Source organism: Octopus bimaculoides, chromosome 5 (assembly GCF_046866305.1).
Source record: "Octopus bimaculoides isolate indiv1 chromosome 5, ASM4686630v1, whole genome shotgun sequence".
NCBI lineage: Eukaryota > Metazoa > Mollusca > Cephalopoda > Octopoda > Octopodidae > Octopus > Octopus bimaculoides.
The window spans coordinates 115,337,130-115,357,082 of NC_142932.1; the positions used below are offsets into that span (position 1 = coordinate 115,337,130).

Below are 19,953 nucleotides of genomic sequence, written 5' to 3' on the forward strand. Positions count from 1 at the left end.
CCCGAAAGGATGAAAGGTAAAGTCGACCTCGGCGGAATTTGAACTCAGAATGTGAAAAGAGACGAAACACCGCTAAGCATTTCGCCCGGCGTGCTAACGTTTCTGCCAGTTCGCCGCCTTATCTTTCAGTTTCTGCCTATCAAATCCACTCACAAGGCCCTTAAGCAATTTCCATAAGAGGTTAAAATGGAGGTAGCGATCAATGAAAAACATCTGAAAATGTGGTACATGCTGGAGATGATAGCTTAAGACCATAGACAATAGGGATAAGAAACACTGTACAACGGTAGCCTGTATTTCATTAAAACAGACAACGAATGTGGCAAGGGTAAAAAGCTGTTAGGTGAAGTGGGAGCGGAGTTATAAAACTTAGTTCAGACAAGTGATAAAAAGAGAAAAAAAACCCCCCAAAAAACAAACCAATTTCTTTTTTGTTTTAATCCCGTATGGGAGACAACTCAGGAGGTAGTTTTACCATGATTTCAGCAACGTGCAGCCTCATCATGATTTACCAAAGTATTTATTATTAGCAACCAAATTGCTAATTAAAAATTAGAAATTGTAATTTTTCACCTTTTTTTAAATATCTTTTAATTGTTTCAGTCATTAGACTGTGGCTGGATCACAGCCGCTGTAGAAAAATTTAGTCAAGCCGATCAACTCCACTACTTATTTTTAAAGCCTAGTACTTCTATCAGTCACTTTTGCTGAACTGTAAAGTTACAGGGATGTAAACACACCAACACTGGTTGTCAAGCAATGGTGGGACACACACACACACACACACACACACGATGGGCTGCTCCAGTTTTTGCCTACCAAATTCACTTACAAGTCAGTGGTCAGCCCAAGGCTATATGGGAGAAAACACTGGCCCAAGGTGCCACGCCATGCGACAGAAGCTGAAACCATATGGTTGAGAAGCAAACTTCTTACAGCCAAACCTCTGCCAATTTATTGATATACAATAAAAGACTTGGACTTAGGTTGGTCAGGAGCTCTCGGACTCATAAGGCAAGAGTTTAGAAAAAAAACAGGAATCAAAAAACCTACAAGAAAAAATTAAGAGTAGAATCAAAGAGAGGAGAATTAATAATGAGAAAACAAATATTTCACTTACCGGAGTGGATATCTTTGAAACCCTGAAATGAGAGAAAAACATTATTGTGCATTTTAATTAATATGGATGAGTGGTTGGCGTTAGGAAGGGCATCCAGCTGTAGAAACTCTGCCAGATCAGATTGGAGCCTGGTGTTGCCATCCGGTTTCACCAGTCGTCAGTCAAATCGTCCAACCCATGCTAGCATGGAAAGCGGACGTTAAACGATGATGATGATGATGATGATGATGATGACAGAAGATATTTATAAAAAGTCACTGCCACCCCCATCATCATCATCACTGTTTTGACATCCACTTTTCTATGCTTGCATGGGTTGGACAGAGTTTAATGAAGCAAATTTTCTGTGACTGGATGTATGTGTATATGTATTATCATCATATCTATGCACACACACACACACACACACATATATATATATATAAAGGTTATAAAGAGTATTGGAGTGAACCAAACCCTAAGGATACAGGCAATACCGAGTAAGTGCTGTATACTGACTAGTTTTGCTCCTGTCGTTGTAGCAACATGAGTGGGGAATATAACATGGGTCGTGTATTAACATGTGTATGTATAAAGAAAGAAAAAGACAAAGAGATCAATGGCAAAGTTAGAATTATGTTTTATGTACATAAAATATAATTCTAACTTTGCCATTGATCTCTTTGTCTTTTTCTTTATATATATATATATATAATATTATTAGGGACAAAATCCAAAATTACAGGTAAAAAACTCAATTAAAATCAATTTATAAAAAATTAAAATTAAATTGAGCCTTATAGATAAAGTATATATAAAATATATATAGTTTTAGGGAAAATAACCAATTCTCAAGAACTCATCGATGAAAATCCACTATCACTTTTAATTATTAATTTTTCTATATGTGATAGTGGATTTTCATCGGTGAGTTCTTGAGAATTGGTTATTTTCCCTAAAACTATATATATTTTATATATATATATATATATATATATATACACACACACACATATATGACAGCAACAGTGAGGCTGATCAGAGGATGTTAAACTTCACAAAGTAGATAAGTGATTGCAACCTTTGGAGAGACATTGTGTTGGAGAAGACATACTCATCTCATGTAAATATGGAAGGGAAATAAAGACATGTAAAATGTTGGTGATGATGATGGCAGTCACAGAGGAAACTAGGATTAAATAAATGGCCTGAGAGTTATGCAAGCCATGTACAGTGATGTGCAGTAAAGTGAGTGCAGTCATGTAAAAAGCACCCAGTAAACTCTGTAAAGTGGTTGGCATTATGAAGGGCATCCAGCAGTAGAAACCATGTCAAAGCAGAGAGTGGAGCTCGGTGCAGTCCTCTGGCTTATCAGGTCCTGTCAAACCGTCCAACCCATGCCAATATGGAAACAACAACAGCTGCCGTCGCCACAATGGTTGTAATGATAATTGTAGTAAGAGACATCGTACTATTGTAGGTGGTGATGACAAAGATGGGTGTGGTGACAACACTGACAGTAATAGTGGTGGTAGAGGTGTTGACAGAAGAATAAGAATGACTTACTGATTTATTGTTATGGGACCAGGCTTTGGTCTACAACTGGTACCAGAGTCAGACATTGGCATCTTGTAAACAGCTTTCTCCAAGTTGGTCAACCAATCGTACTTCATAATATCAAAGACACGATCCGCTTCATCGATGACCTTCACAAAAAGAAACAAAACCAATACAACATAACCTTGGGTTCTCCCAGTGTCCCTGCTTTGCAACACCTTCACAACTCCTTTTGTAACTTTTAAAGACAAGCTTTCCAATACTGACACTCACTGATCCCTAATACCACTCCCTTTCAACATCTGTATACACACAAACTTGCTTAGCTCCCTGAGATGTATGTGATTCTTTCTTTCACTCATACTCCACGTGTTGTCTTAACCCTATCATGTTGTGTTTCCGATGTAGCAGGAGTGGCTGTGTGGTAAGTAGCTTGCTTACGAACCACATGGTTCTGGGTTCAGTCCCACTGCGTGGCACCTTGCGCAAGTATCTTCTACTATAGCCTCGGGTTGAACAAAGCCTTGTGAGTGGATTTGGGAGAAAGAAACTGAAAGAAGCCCGCCGTATATATATATATATATATATATATATATATATATGTGTGTATGTGTGTTTGTGTGTCTGTGTTTGTCCCCCCACCATCGCTTGACAACCGATGCTGGTGTGTTTACGTCCTCATAACTTAGCGGTTCAGCAAAAAGTGACTGATAGAACAAGTACTAGGCTTCCAAAGAATAAGTCCAGGAGTCGATTTGTTTGACTAAAGGCGGTGCTCCAGCATGGCCGCAGTCAAATGACTGAAACAAGTAAAAGAGAGTAGCAGGAATAGGTTAAATGTCGTCTCTGATGGATTCTTGATATGAACAACTCACACAGAAAAAGAAGATGCAGATGATTCTCTCCATTAGTTTGCCTGCAATCATTACTCTTGAGCTGTATATGCAACTATGTGAAGGCACGTGGCTTAGTGGTTAGAGCATTCGGCTCATGATTGTAAGGTCATGAGTTCAATTCCCGGCAACGTTTTGAGGACACTTTATTTCATGTTGCTCCTGTCCACTCAGCTGGCAAAAATGAGTAGTACCTGTATTTCAAAGGGCCAGCCTTGTCATACTCTGTGTCACGCTGAATCTCCCTGAGAACTACGTTAGGGGTACACGTGTCTGTGGATTGCTCAGTCACTTACTCTTTTACTTGTTTCAGTCATTTGACTGTGGCCATGCTGGAGCACCGCCTTGTAGTCGAGCAAATCGACCCCAGGACTTATTCTTTGTAAGCCTAGTACTTAATCTATCGGTTTCTTTTGCTGAACCGCTAAGTTACGGGGACGTAAACACACCAGCATCGGTTGTCAAGCGATGTTGGGGGGACAAACACAGACACACATAAATATTTATACATATATATTACAGGCTTCTTTAAGTTTCCGTCTACCAAATCCACTCACAAGGCTTTGGTCGGCCTGAGGCTATAGCAGAAGACACTTGCCCAAGGTGCCATGCAGTGGGACTGAACCCAGAATCATGTGGTTCGTAAGCAAGCTACTTACCACACAGCCACTCCTACGCCTTGCACGTTAATTTCACGAGCAAGCTGTTCCGTTGATCGTATCAGCTGGGACCCTCGTCGTCATAACCAACTGAGTGCTCCTTTCTTTTCATATGCAACTATTCGTTTTTTTTCTGCTCAGGAGCCCAGGTGGAGGGTAAAAAGCTAGACATAGGGGCCCAGGTCTGAGATGGTTAAAACTATTTTTTGCCTCCATTCATGTATGGCTTGGATGATTTATTTTTTAGAGCAACTAATTTCAGAGATACATTTTAACTACTCCACACTGATATATAAAGTGGAACTTGTCTATCAGCCAGGCAAACTGCAGCAAGAAGAGTTAAGTATCTCAGCACAGAAGCATTAACATGAATCTTTGAACTCAAATCATAGTAGTGGTCTCAGCACCTTAACCACACAAAGAATCTACTTTGTTTCTGGAGATATCAAAAACGCTTTCCATGTTATTTTGACATAAAAGCTAAATTTATAGGAGGAAAGAAAATCAAGAGGGTGAGATATAAAAACTGTTCCTAGGGGCATTAAGAGTGTACATAAATTGAAGGAAAATAGAAAAGATGAGGAATCAAAACAATATTATGTGTTTAAGGTGGTGAGCTGGCAGGAACGTTAGCATGCCGGGCGAAATGCTTAGCGGTATTTCATCTGCTTTTACATTCTGAGTTCAAATTCCGCCAAGGTCGACTTTACCTTTTATCCTTTCGGGGTTGATAAATTAAGTACCAGATGCATACTGGGGTCGATCTAATCAACTGGTCCCCTCCCCCCAAATTTCAGGCCTTGTGCCTAGAGTAGAAAAGAATATTAGGTGCTTGTGCTTTATTGCATAACTAGATTGTATTATCCATCATATGACAGGTAACTTTGGAAGTATTCTTCTGCTACCAAGAATAATATCAGGAACTATGCCACACATACAATACTTATAGTTTAAACATTTATCAAAGTTCTCGATGCTTACACAAAACAATGAAATGAATACTAATTTTCAAAATGGGTTGAATGGAATTTGTTGAGGTGGATTTTCTAGGACTGGATGTTCTGTTTGTCACAAACCCTTCGAAACCTTTAATGTTTCCAAATAAGGTAATATTACCTCATGACCAGACATGTTTTTACAAAAGATTGGAAATGACACTACTTACCTGATGGTGACCTTTGTTTACAACAATCACATGATGTCAAGAGAAGGAAACACAAACACACACACACACACATAAATATCTGATGGTCTTCTTTTCAGTTTCCATGTGTGAAATTCACTCACAAGGTTTTCATCAGCCCAGGGCTATAGTAGAAGGCACTTGCCCAAGGTGCCATGACTGGAACCATGTGGTTGGAAAGTAAACTTCTTTCCACACAAGTCTTCATAGTTCTGTTGGTGCCAAGTGCCATGACAAAATGGATCACGTATAAGCACTAGAGAGATTAATAAACTAAATACTCAAAAAGTACTGTACTCTCTGAATCTTTGCTTAACTTAATATTCTTCAATTAATCACCAAAAAGGCAGGAAGTAATTAGGACTGTTGGACATGTCTTACAGTATTTGTTCCCACTCTCTGAGCCTTGAGTTCAATGTCCGGGGTTGAAAAATAAAGTACTGTCCAGTATTGTTTCATCTCTACCTCTCTCTCATTCTGAATTGGCTCCAGAAATTGAGATAGGTTGAGTAAAAGCCTAACAACTTCTCCTCAAAGTAAAACTGATATGTTACCTGAACTGTCCAAGAATGGACTAATGGGCAGTACAGTACAAAAACTGAAATAAAGCAGAATAATAGGAATGACCCCCAAACGTTTAATGTGAAAAATGCAATCAACTTACCAAGAACCTCAGGTGTGTTAAATCAAAGCCTTCAGTTTGATTGATGTGGTCCACTAATTTTCCAGGTGTTGCCACAACAATGTCAGCCAAACTTTCATAACCATAAGACCTTTAACAACAATAACAATAAATGTAAAGTTAATATGTATCATCATCTACATACATATATATATATAAATAAATCATCATCATCATCATTTTCATTTAACGTCCGCTTTCCATGCTAGCATGGGTTGGACGATTTGACGCGGGGACTGGCAAACCGGATGGCTACACCAGACTCCAATCTGATCTGACAGAGTTTCTACAGTTGGATGCCCTTCCTAACACCAACTACTCCGAGAGTGTAGTGGGTGCTTTTTATGTGCCAGTCCAGCGGAACTGGCAATATCTATCATCATCATCATCATCATCGTTTAACGTCCGCTTTCCATGCTAGCATGGGTTGGACGATTTGACTGAGGACTGGTGCAACCGGATGGCTACACCAGGCTCCAATCTAATTTGGCAGAGTTTCTACAGCTGGATGCCCTTCCTAACGCCAACCACTCAGAGAGTGTAGTGGGTGCTTTTACGTGTCACCCGCATGAAAACGGCCACGCTCGAAATGGTGTCTATATATATATATATATATATATATATATATGTGTGTGCATCATCATCATCATCGTTTAACATCCGCTTTCCATGCTGGCAAGCCAGGAGGCTGCACCAGGCACCAATCCGATCTGGTAAAGTTTCTATAGCTGAATGCCCTTCCTAACGCCAACCACTCTGAGAGTGTAGTGGGTGCTTTTTATGTGCCACTGACATGGGAGCCAGTCAGGCGGTACTGGCAACGACCACGCTCGAATGGTGCTTTTTGCAGGCCAATCAGGCAGTACTGTCATCAGCCATTATTGTGTCTGGGGAGAGCCATTCTCTTTTAGTGCCTTATTACTTAACACACTCACCTCTTTGATTTCCACTTATTTACTTATTTATTTTTTCTAAAATTTTTGTTGCATCTTGCAACCTCTTCAATAGTTGATATAGGAAAAAATGAATAAGTAAATGAGTGGAAACCGAACCAGTGAGGGTGTTAAATTAATAAGGCACTAAAAGAGAATGACTCTCCCCAGATACAATAAAATATGCTTTGACTCATAAATTCACATAAAGAATTTTGCAAACCTAATACAAAAACAATATATTACAGGTCATATATTACGGGCATATGGCGTAGTGGTTAAGAGCATGGGCTACTAACACTAAGATTCCAAGTTCAATTCCAGGCAGTGACAACAACATTGAAAAATACCTTAGGAATGAGAACAAAGGTTTGAAATTTCCCCAAGACACCTGATGAAGGCTGGAGGGTATATCAACCGAAACATTGTGTCAATAACAAACAAGATGAGGACAAATATCCATCAAATGTAAATAATGAATATATATATATATATAATACATTTTAACACTTTCACATTCCCTAATTAAAACATCTAAATCTAAATTCAAATACTGATTGTGAACTGAAAATTTCATTATTTCATGAAAGGTTGTTAGAGCATCAGTATTTGTGTCAGCTTTGTATATCCTGAGTTCAAATCCTGCTGAGGTCACCTTTGCCTTTCATCCCTCCGAAGTCAATAAAATAAAGAACCAATCAAGTAATGGGTTGATATAATGGACTATATCTCTCCCATAAATCTGTGGCTGTGTGCCCAAGTTCATGTCGCTATGACTCTGAAGACAATCTCAAATATAGTTCACTAGCTTGAAGGAAGAAACACATCATTTTCTATAACAATCTCAGGTAAAGCCATTAGGCCAATAATATCCACCTCAAACAACATAACCTAACACACACACACACTGCAATCATTATCCCCATCATCATTATTTTTATGTCCACTTTTTCACATTTCCATGGGTCAAATGGAATTAGTTGAGGTATATCTTTTATGGCTAGGTATCCTTCCTGTCACCAACCCTCACCTGCTTCCAAGTAAGATAATATTTCCCCCATCACCAGGCATTGTTTTCAAGGAAGACTGGAAATGAAGGACACTGCTTGCATGATCATGCTCACGACACTTGTTTACAAATGCCACACAAAGCCAAAGCAAGGAGACAGTAACAAACACTCACACATATACATAACCATTTAAGATACATATATAAAGGTCACATCACATATATACACAGACATATAAAAACCAAGCCAAATCAGGCTGGAACCTGGTACAGCCTCTCCATGTGCAAAAATGTGAAAAACATGTGCATGACTAAATTTCCATGAAATCCAAATTGAAAAAAATAAAGAGAAAATGCCTACCTTCTCTCAACTAGAGATTCTTGTTCTTTTTGAAAGACTTTCTCTCCCATAATTAAGATAACCTAAGAAAAACAGCAACAAATTGAAACAGTAGTTACATGTTCATATTCTGTGGATCAATGGTAAAAGATTCATTTACTTTAATAGCATGGAAAACAAATATTAAACAATGTCGAAAATTGAACCGAATTCGTTGACTGGCACCCATGCAAACCTTCCTTCATTGGACACTAAACTCAGCTTGCAAAGACCTGTTGGGGCAAGTGAGGTTGAAACTGAACCAAATTCGATGACTGACACCCGTGCCAGTGGAGCGCTAACAGCATCATCCGAGCGGGATCACTGCCAGAGCAGCGGTCTCGCTTCTGTGCTGGTGGCACATAAAAAGCACCATTCGAGTGCGATCGTTTCCAGCTTCAGCTTATTGGTACTCGTGCCGGTGGCATGTGAACGAAACACTGGACTGACTCCTTTTTGAGCGTGGCCATTGCCAGTACCACCTGACTGACCCTCGTGCCAGTGGCATGTAAAAGCACCCACTACACTCTCGGAATGGTTGGCGTTAGGAAGGGCATCCAGCTGTAGAAATTCTGCCAGATCAGATTGGAGGCTGGTGTAGCCATCTGGTTTGCCAGTCCACAGTCAAATTGTCCAACCCATGCTAGCATGGAAAGCAGACGTTAAATGATGATGATGACTGTTTGTGATTTAATCAAGCATTATCTTGTAGCTTCAACATTTCAAAAGGTGTGAGTGTTTATTTTTTAGAATGACATTATAGGGTAGGTGTGAGAGGCTGGATCTGGTGAGTTTAACCATATCCTGCATTCAAATTTAAAGCTTAATAATTCACATCGTTTTGAATTAATCATATATTATCTTGTAGCCTTGAGATTTCAGTGATGTGATTCTTTATTCTTAGAATGGCATTGTAGGATAGTCGGTGAGCTGGCAGAAACGTTAGCACACCGGGCAAAATGCTTAGCAGTATTTCGTCTGCCGTTATCTTCTGAGTTCAAATTCCGCCGAGGTCGACTTTGCCTTTCATCCTTTCAGGGTTGATAAATTAATCACCAGTTACGCACTGGGGTCGATGTAATCGACTTAATCCCTTTGTCTGTCGTTGTTTGTCCCCTCTATGTTTAGCCCCTTGTGGGTAATAAAGAAATAAGAATAGCATTGTAAGATAGGTGTGAGAGGCTTGATCTAGTCAGTTTAAATGTAAAACAGCTGGAATATTTTGGAACGGATATGGCTGGTTGAAATGCTAAAGGGTGAAAACAGGAAATTTTGTGTCATAGAACCAAGGAGGTTTGATGCTGATCAATATCAAAATGGTTAAGAAAGAACAAAGGAAAAAGTAAGGCAAGATCTGAACACTAATCTGGATTCCTAATCCTCAAATTAAGATAATCTTAAGACAAAGGGTAAACAAATATTTTACCTTCAGATGTAGATCTGCAGCATAAGTTCGGAAAACATTGAATACTTGTTGGGCAAGACTCCTGGCTGGTAAAACAACAAGAGCTCTTACACGACACACAACTCGACCTTTGAGTGACTGACAAAGAAATAGAAAGTAACAAAAGTTTTTAAATATATAAAGAACACATGAGTGTAAGAAAATTAAAGATCTGTTCAATGCACATGCTGTATTTACTTATATATAGCCGCAGCCCTAATTTAGAGTTAAATCTTGGTACAAAACTTTTTCCCTTAACCCTTTTATTGCCAACCCAGCTGAAACTGGCTCTGACTCTGAGAACAAATGTCTTGTTTTCTTAAGTTTTGAATTAAAATCTTCCACCAAACCTTAGTCACAATTTATGTTCCTAACTCCAGCTTAATGATAACTAAGTTATTTTACTAAATTCTTTGTTATATTTAAAGTAATTGAAAGAAACACAGAGCATCTCAAAATAGATACAGTAACGAAAGGGTTAAAGTAGCTATGGGCATGAGTGTGTGGTTTAGGGGCTCATTTTAAAACCATGTGGTTTCAGGTTTAGTGCCGCTGTATAGCACCTTAGGCAAATGCCTTCTACTATAGCCTGGGGCCAACAAATGCCTTTTCATGGATTTGGTAAACAGATACCGTGTGCCCAGAGTGTGTGTGTGTGTGTGTATCTTTGTTTTCCCCCACTACTTCACAACCAGTGTTGGTTTGTTTACGTCCCCATAAATGTTTGGCTAAAAAGACAGATAAGTACTAAACTTAAAAAACAAAGAACTAGGGCCAATTTGTTTGAACAGATGCTTCAAGGTGGTGCCCCAGTATGGCCAAGGTCCTAAGACTGAAACAAGTAAAAGATAAAAAGATAAAAACAGATAATATTGGAACCCTACCTGAAGAATTGGTAAGACGAATGCAAATGTTTTTCCACTCCCGGTTGGGCTGGAACAGCAGATGTCTCGAGGATGGTATCCTGCACAGCCGACATTCACACCAAAACGAACATCCTTAAGTAGAACTGGAAGCAGCTGGCATTGCACTGTAATTAATAAAGCAGGAATAAACCAATTAAATGATAACATAATTAATTTTAACATCATCACAGCACTGAGCAGACCATCGGTCACAATGCACTTCTGGTTCTGTCTTGATTGTGCCATTCTTTTCCACCTTGACCAAGTGGCCTTTTCTGATCTCTAGGATACCACTCAGCAACTGCACAAGTCCACCTGTTGTCTGTGAACCATGCGACATGTCTAGCCCAGACTACCAAAACACCTCGATGACCAACGGCTGAGAAAACAAGCAGGTTTCTGTGAGAACTAAAGTACAATACTCTTTTACTTGTTTCAGTCATTTGAATGCAGCCATGCTGGAGCACCGTCAAACTAATCGACCCCAGGATTTATTCTCTGTAAGCCTGGTATTTATTCTATCAGTCTCTTTTGCTGAACCACTAAGTTATGGGGATGTAAATACATCAACATTGGTTGTTAAGCAATGGTAGGTGGGGGGGACAAACACAGACATACAAATACATATATACGACAGCTTCTTTCAGTTTTTGTCTATCAAATCCACTTACAAGGCTTTGGTCAGCCCAAAGCTATAGTAGAAGACATTTGCCCACAGCGCCACACAGTGGGACTGAACCCAGAACCATTTAGTTGGGAAGCAAGCTACTAACCACAGAGCCACTCCTGCACCTATAGATCATGCCTTCATAAAAACTATGCCAAAGCAGACACTGGAGCTTAATCCAGTCCTTGGACACATCAGATCCTGTCAAACTCTCCGACTCATGTCAGCATGGAACATGGACATTGAATGATGATAATGGTGATGATGAATACACCGCCATCATCATCCAGTGTTTTAAATCCAGCTTTTGTTCCCGTTAACAGGGGTGGCCACATCTACCTTAATGTCATAGCAACCAAGGCAAGCAGGTGCAACCCACCCCAACCTTTGGACTGTCTGGTGCCCATTTTCCTTTGCTATCATGAGGCTTTTTTGGAGCTGGATTTTCCACAGGAAGCATGCCCTTGCTTATCACCAACCTCAGTTTCTAGACATGAGTGGTCCCAAGACCAAGGCCTCTACCACGATTTTAAAGAAATTTGGTGGAAAACTAGTTCAGGAAGGCAGGGATGCTACTCCCTGAGACCCTTTTTGGAGCTTTCCCCCTACCTAAATACTGATTTGGAAAAATAGTTACATCATCATCCTCATCATTTAGCATCTATTTTCCTTGCTGGCATGGGTTGGACAGTTAGACAGATGCTGGCAAGGCCAGGAGCTTCACCAGGTTCCATAATCTGTTTTAGGATGGTTTCTACAGCTGGATGCCCTTCCTAATTATTTCTACTCTAGGCACAAGCCCTTGAAAATTTTAAGGGAAGCGGGTTAATCGATTACATCAACCCCAGTGCTCAACTGGTACTTATTTAATCGAACCCGAAAGAATGTAAAGCAAAGTCGACCTTGGTGGAATTTGAACTCAGACTCAAGTGCACCTGTGCTGGTGGCATATAAGAGAATTCACTTTGAATGTTGGGCCTCATGGAGGCAAAGTGGCTGAGTTCCTTTCGAGCGTTGGGCCTCATGGAGGCATTTCGCCCAGCATGCTAATGATTCAGCAAGCTCACTGCCTTGGATGTTCTTCCTAATGCCAGACACTTTTCAGAGTGTATTGGGTGCTTATAATGTGGCACCATCAGCAGGTACTATTTCTTAAACTGAAGAGAAAGGGGGAAGCTTACCTGGAAAGAAATAATTGATTCCATTCTCTTGAAGCTTCTTCTTTAGTTTAGCATCAAGACCTTCAAATTCAGAAACGTGTGTTTTTTCTTCTGAAAGATCAGTTTTTATCAAATTTGGTTTTACCAGCCAATCAGGTAATTTCCGAGAAACCTGTAATAAAAATAAAAACAATACTACAGTAAAGAATGGTAAAAATGAACCGACAAGACAGCATCTTTGTGGTTCCTTAACCCTTTTGTTACCATATTTCTGTTGAGATGCTCTATGTTTCTTTCAATTAATTTAAAATATAACAAGTGGGTGTGTGGTAAGTAGCTTGCTTACCAATCACATGATTCCGGGTTCAGTCCCACTGCGTGGCACCTTGGGCAAGTGTCTTCTATTATAGCCTTGGGCCAACCAAAGCCTTGTGAGTGGATTTGGTAGGCGGAAACTGAAAGAAGCCTGTCGTATATATGTACATATATGTGTATATGTGTTTGTGTGTCTGTGTTTGTCCCCCCACAGACACCAGATGTTGGTGTGTTTACATCCCGGTAACTTAGCGGTTTGGCAAAAGAGACCGATAGAATAAGTACTAGGTATCCAAAGAATAAGTCCTGGGATCGATTTGCTCGACTAAAGGCGGTGCTCCAGCATGGCCACAGTCAAATGACTGAAACAAGTAAAAGAGTAAACCAAATATGAGCCATTTTGTTGCACAATGCGTCTCCATCTTTCCTTTAACTTGAAAATACCCTCTTCCCAGAATTGAGGTGGTTTCATGGCAAATAAGTCGAAAGGCAAGCTACTATAAATCGGCACGAACTTTGTGGACAACCCAATAATATACCCCAATGACCACATGTATTTTCACAGTATATTGGCAATAAGTGACATTCACTGGAAGTAATCATGTGATGTCAAGACATGGCACAAACACACACACACACATACATACAAGTGCATATATACACACATATGTATATCACAGGATTCTTTCATTTTCTATCTACCAAATCCACTTGCAAATCTTTGGTCAGCTCAGGGCCATTGTAGAAGACACTTGTCCAGATGTCACACAGTGGGACTGAACCTGAAAAAATGTGGTTTGGATGCAAATTTCTTAACCACATAGCCACGCATGTGGCTATAATGTGATCATGAAATTTACATCATAGTCATGTGGTTTCCAGTTCAATCCCAAGGTGTGGCACCTTGGGACAGTATCTTCTAATATAGCTTAGTGTTGAGCAATGCGAGCAGAATTTGAAACAGATGGGGACTGTATGGAAGCCCAAAGTGTGTGTGTGAATAAGTGTGCTAGACTCCATTGGGTTTCATAACATGACTGCTTGGGCAGTGGCGATGCTACCATTTCAACATTCAAAGACTTGTGGAATTTCATAGCTTATATTTGGAAACAAGGAAAATGTCGGTTAGCACCTGAATAAAGGATGAGTAATGAAACACAAGTGCAAACAAAAACATCTTACCTTTTGTACTTCCTGTCTTTTGTATTCTCCAAGAACGGTGAATTCCCCAAACTCATGTGGTCCTTCTTGGATAAAACTTTCATTAACATCCCCATTCTGTTTTTCAAGGGGCACTTCCAAGTGTTGGTCCTCATTCACGCAATTTGCATCCACATCTGCCTCTGTGTCCACTTTCACTTTATCCTCATATTTACCAACACTTTCAGAATCAAATTTCAGTTTTTTAGCAAGAGTACGTGAAGAAATGGCCTCTTCCTCATCATCATTATTATTATTATTATCTACAGAAGCTTTTCTTTTACGTTTTTTATGTTTAGTTGATACTTGGTTACTTTCAGTTTTTTCTGTCAGGGCAACTTCAATTTCGTTCACTTGGGGACTTGCTATTTTGTTTTTGTCTTTGCGTTTCTTCTTTTTCTTGCGATGTACTTCTTGTTCTTTGATTTCTTTAATCTCTTTAACAGTAACACCACCATCATCTTCAGCTGTTTCTGGGACAACCACTTCATCACTTTGCTCAGGTTCTTCTGAAATTACATTATATACAATACATATACCAGCCATAGAAACTATTCCAAATCAGACTGGAGTCTGGTGCAGCTCTCCATCTAACACACACATGTCAGCATGGAAACCGGACATTAAATGAAGGTGATAATGATAATATGGTTGCAAGGAGAATGAATGTTAAATGACAATGACAGGCTGGCTGTGTGCATATATATATATATGTATGTGCATACACACAAATGCATATATAATAATTGCTTAAACTTTTGAAGGGAGAAGTTTAGTTAATACCACTGAGCCGGACTTCATTTTATTGACTCAGGAGGCAAAGTCGACCTCGGTGCAATTTGAACTCAGAATGTAAAGTGAGACAAAATACTGCTAAACATTTCACCCGGCGTGCTAATGTTTCTGCCAGCTTGCCACAATATTACTACATATCCAATTCAGTTCTGTCATTGTAGGAAAATCTCTTCTGTCTTTTAAAATGGGGGCAAAGTGAAATTGAAATCGAACCAAAAATCGACGACTGGCACCCATGCCAACCTCTCCTTCATTGGACACTAAACTTGGCTTGCGAAGACCTGTTGGGGCAAGTGAAATCGAAATCGTGATGGCACCTGTACCAGAGGACCGCAAAAGCACCGTCTGAGCGTGATCATTGCCAGAGCAGCTGTCTGGCTTCCATGCCAGTGGCACGTAAATAGCACCATTTGAGCAGGATCGTTACCAGCGTCGCCTTACTGGCACTTGTGCTGGTGGCATGTGAAAAAACATTCGAGCGAGGTCGTTGCCAGTGCCACTGGACTGGCTCCTGGGCAAGTGGCACATAAAATACACGATTTTGAGCGTTGCCGTTGCCAGTACCGCCTGACTGGCCTTTGTGCCGGTGGCATGTAAAAACACCCACTACACTCTTGGAGTGGTTGGCATTAGGAAGGGCATCCAGCTGTAGAAACTCTGCCAAATTAGATTGGAGCCTGGTGCAACCATCTGGTTTGCCAGTCCTCAGTCAAATCGTCCAACTCATGCTAGCATGGAAGGCGGCCGCTAAATGATGATGAAAGATGCAGTCACCATGGCTACTAATCTTTATCTCGAATCTGTTTCAGTCATTGGATGCGACCATGTTGGGGCATTGCCTTGAAGGGTTTAGTCAAACTAAATGACCCAAATATCTATTTTTAAGTGTAGCACTTGATCTATTGGTCTATTTTACTAAATAGCTAAGTTATGGGGATGTAAACAAACCAATACCAGTTGTTATGGTATGGTGGGAGACAATCACAAAAGCACACACATACATATTCAATGGGCTTTTTATAGTTTCTGTCTACCAAATTCACTCTGAACACATTGGTCAACCCAGGGCAATACAAGAAGATACTTGCCTAATGTGTTTCATAGTAGGACTGAACCTGAAATCACATGGTTGCAAAGCAAGGTTCTCTAACCACACAGCCATGCCTTTGCTTAAACAAAGAACAAACTAAGATGTTCAACTCAAACTAACACCTAAACACATTATATTTGTGGTAAGTTTTACAGCTTGTTTCTAAATGTAATCATAAACTAGTTACATGCCACTGAATCCATTCAATTAGAACTGTCAAGGGTTACTCAAGAATATCAATATAAAACATTAATGATTTAATATATTCAATGTGAAGAGCAGCAAGCTGGCAGAAACGTAAAGCAGTATTTTGTCTGTCTTTACGTTCTGAGTTCAAATTCTGCCAAGGTCGACTTTGTCTGTCCTTGTTTGTCCCCTCTATATTTAGCCCTATGTGGGCAATAAAGAAATAAATATATTCAACGTGAAAATTTTACCTGAGGTTTTTTGAGCTGACAGAGATGCTAATGCTTCTTTGCGTTTATTTGCATCTTGCAAGAGATGTTTTAATCTTGAAAGATATGTGGCTTTTGAAACTTGCCCAGTTGAGTCACTGTCAGCATCATATCTGTAAAGAAAAAAAAAAAACAGAACATCATTTGCAAAGAGATACAAAGTGGCTGGCAGAATAAATTTCATGATAGCAAGTTATAACTTGCTGCAAGGGATTCCTTCTTTGCTGCCATGCTTGGAAGGTTGTGCCAGGCTCCAATCTGATTTGGCATGGTTTTCTACAGCTGGATGTCCTTTCTAATGCCAACCATTCCCGAGAGTATAATGGGTGCTTTTACATGCCACCAGTATCTGCCACGACTGTGATTTTCCTCGGCTTGATGGGTCTCCTTCTCAAGCATGACATAATGTCAAAGGTCTTGCCCATATCAGGCTCAAATACTCTACCTACTTTATGTTCAAAACAACCAGATCCATCACTCACATCATCATCGTTTAATGCCCGCTTTCCATGCTAGCATGGGTTGGATGATTTGACTGAGGACTGGTGAAACCTGATGGCAACACCAGGCTCCAATCTGATTTGGCAGAGTTTCTACAGCTGGATGCCCTTCATAACGCCAACCACTCCGAGAGTGTAGTGGGTGCTTTTACGTGTCACCCGCATGAAGGCCAGTCAGGCAGTACTGGCAACGGCCACACTCAAAATGGTGTATTTTACATGCCACCTGCACAGGAGCCAGTCCAGCGGCACTGGCAGTGATCTCGCTCGAATGTCTTTTCACATGCCAGGAAGGCAACACTAGTAATGATAACGCTCAAATGGTGTTATTTACCTGCCAACTATGTCATACAATCACATCATTGTAAACTCGAAGCTGTGAGATAATGCAGGTTTCATTCAAAACAATGTGAATAAATATGCATTACATTTGACAGAGTAATCTGAACAATATAGACTTAAAATACATGTTTCAATTAATTGCATGCAATTAGTGTTTAGATTACTCTGTCAAATGTAATGCTGAACAGCATCACCTGATCTTAGAGTGTACCTGTTTACTCAGAAGCACCGGGTTCACATCTTACCCACATATTACCTGCCAATATCCAGACAGGACATTAGTCCCATGGTCTAGGAACTGCCTACAAAGGTCATGGTACTGTTCCATAACTGTATTAAATAATACGGACAAAAACAAATACTTTCAATAAACCGTTTTATAACAACAGAAACAAGTCTTTGATTACGATCAAAGCTGATTACCAAACTGATTGATTTGCACAACACAGCAGCTAAATTTTCGTAAACAAACTATTTTAAAACTTTAAATCGGAGGGCAGTATAGCTACAGCAAAAAATGATGGCTACAGTTAGTTCTGTTCATCGAGTACGAAATTCAACCCATCTGAAACGTTTAACGTTAGCACTAACCTGTTTTGTAAAACAGTAAATATTGGACCTTAAAATCGAAAGATTGGAACTAAGCAATAACATATTTTTAAGGGAACACTTAAAATTATCGCAAATGATTGATTTTGATTAGGCCTTCAAGACATTAATTTGTTTTTATGAAGCACAAGACAAGCATTTGTTAGAGGAGGCATATACTCGATATCAAAATAAGGTAAAGTCTACCTCGGTGGCATTTGAACTCAGAACGTAAAACCGAACCATAAGAAATGCCACTACGCATTTTGTGCGGTAGGATAACGAATCTGCCAGCTCGGTGCCTTAATCGATCCCATAATAATATTTACCAATAGCAGAATTATGAAGACTATATCAGCCTTTGCGAAGTTTAAAGTCACACGTACGTCATCAAATTACATAATGTGCAGCTCGCAATCGAGTGTCAATAGTGAGGATATTTTTATGGGACACATGGCTTAGGACAAGGGTTATGTCTTTGCTAACAATCACATTAATGACAAAAAGTACTGACACCCCGCTCCCAACACAAAAAATATGACAATATATTGGTTATAAATCAATGACATGATGTGTTGGTAATAATACTTTTTGTACTTACCGCTTAATATTAAATAAAGGCATCTGAAAACGGCGAGGTGAAAGTTTACATTAAACACGTGGTTACGAAGTGTGTAAAGCAGGAAGAACTACTCTTAAAACTAAGACAATTTAAAAAAAAAATTAAATATAAATGTACATGTAAATTAAAAGATTTGATTTCGATTCCAATTAATAAAAAACTTGATCGAATCTTTAAACTGTCAATAAACACTTTCCAAAAACGTTCAACATAAAACTGAATTGTGTCTCTCTAATGATTCGGGTGACACCGGTTAAGGGAGGCAATTCATTTAAATTCGATAAATTTTCGTAATTTCCAACAGTGGAGATTTTCTTAAAAATCAAGTGAATTTGAGGAAAGATCTATTTGTTATTTAAAATTTCTTTTTCTTTGTAGAAAAGCAAGCATAAATTAAGAATATATAGGAGAAGTAGATTCAGAATATATATTTTTTGTTTTTGGTCGTGTGATTCTTTTGTTGCTCTGAGTTTCACCTGTTGAGTCGACAGAATCTCCAGGTGGAATAGTTTGTGCCTCTACAGGGGAAATTCAGAATAGTTTGAGACGGACTCGAACAAAATATATTATTAATGTCTAATATGTTATTAAGTTCTCTTTTTTTCTGACAGTCAACATTAAACAGATATATTTATATGTATAGATAAAGAGTACTCTTTATATTATGCATTGTTGTATATCGTGGGTATTGTACCGTTGAAGAAAACGACGAGATAATAAAATATCAAAATAATGTAATAGACGATAAATGTCTTGTTACTGGTTTAGGTTTTAATGCTTAATCGTGTAGACAGGTGAAATGACGGAGATAGATAGATAGATATACAGACAGATAGAAAGATAGATATCTTTCTTTATTAGCCACACAGGGTACAAATACAATGTAGAACTTTACGAAAGAAAAAAAAGAGGCGTAGGAGTGGCTGTGTGGTAAGTAGCTTGCTTACGAACCACATTGTTCCGGGTTCAGTCTCACTGCGTGGCACCTTGGGCAAGTGTCTTCTACTATAGCCTCGGGTCGACCAAAGCCTTGTGAGTGGATTTGGTAGACGGAAACTGAAAGAAGCCCGTCGTATATATGTACATATATATATGTTTGTGTGTCTGTGTTTGTCCCCCCACCATCGCTTGACAACCGATGCTGGTGTGTTTACGTCCCCGTAACCTAGCGGTTCGGCAAAAGACACTGATAGAATAAGTACTAGGCTTACAAAGAATAAGTCCTGGGGTCGATTTGCTCGACTAAAGGCGGTGCTCCAGCATGGCCACAGTCAAACAACTGAAACAAACAAATAAAAGAGTAAAGAGTAGAGTAGGAAAAAAATTCCATCAAAAGGGATCGTGTGTCACAGAACAGAGTAAAAATGTAAAAAAAAAAAAACAGATTAGGTTTATCCGTGGAAAGAAAAAAACCTACGAAAAAGACCACGGTAACCTCAGGCAAGGAGGGAAAAACACATGGGAGCAAAGCGGTCTC

At 39.5% G+C, this 19,953-nt stretch overlaps 1 protein-coding gene across 1 annotated transcript in view; it reads right to left on the minus strand.

Annotated features, from left to right (window-relative positions):
* LOC106879954 (ATP-dependent RNA helicase DDX51) overlaps window positions 1-18,727 on the minus strand; it is a 33,827-nt gene extending 15,100 nt beyond the window's left edge. The window contains exons 1-10 of the mRNA XM_014929714.3: window positions 18,456-18,727; window positions 16,407-16,537; window positions 14,067-14,593; window positions 12,591-12,741; window positions 10,722-10,867; window positions 9,820-9,936; window positions 8,376-8,437; window positions 6,056-6,164; window positions 2,666-2,805; window positions 1,121-1,142 (exon numbers count right to left, since the gene is read on the minus strand). Coding sequence (XP_014785200.2) covers window positions 1,121-1,142; window positions 2,666-2,805; window positions 6,056-6,164; window positions 8,376-8,437; window positions 9,820-9,936; window positions 10,722-10,867; window positions 12,591-12,741; window positions 14,067-14,593; window positions 16,407-16,537; window positions 18,456-18,478 — 1,428 coding nt within the window. The 5' untranslated portion in view covers window positions 18,479-18,727. The remainder of the gene's footprint in view (window positions 1-1,120; window positions 1,143-2,665; window positions 2,806-6,055; window positions 6,165-8,375; window positions 8,438-9,819; window positions 9,937-10,721; window positions 10,868-12,590; window positions 12,742-14,066; window positions 14,594-16,406; window positions 16,538-18,455) is intronic.
* Between the last annotated feature and the right edge of the window lie 1,226 nt (window positions 18,728-19,953).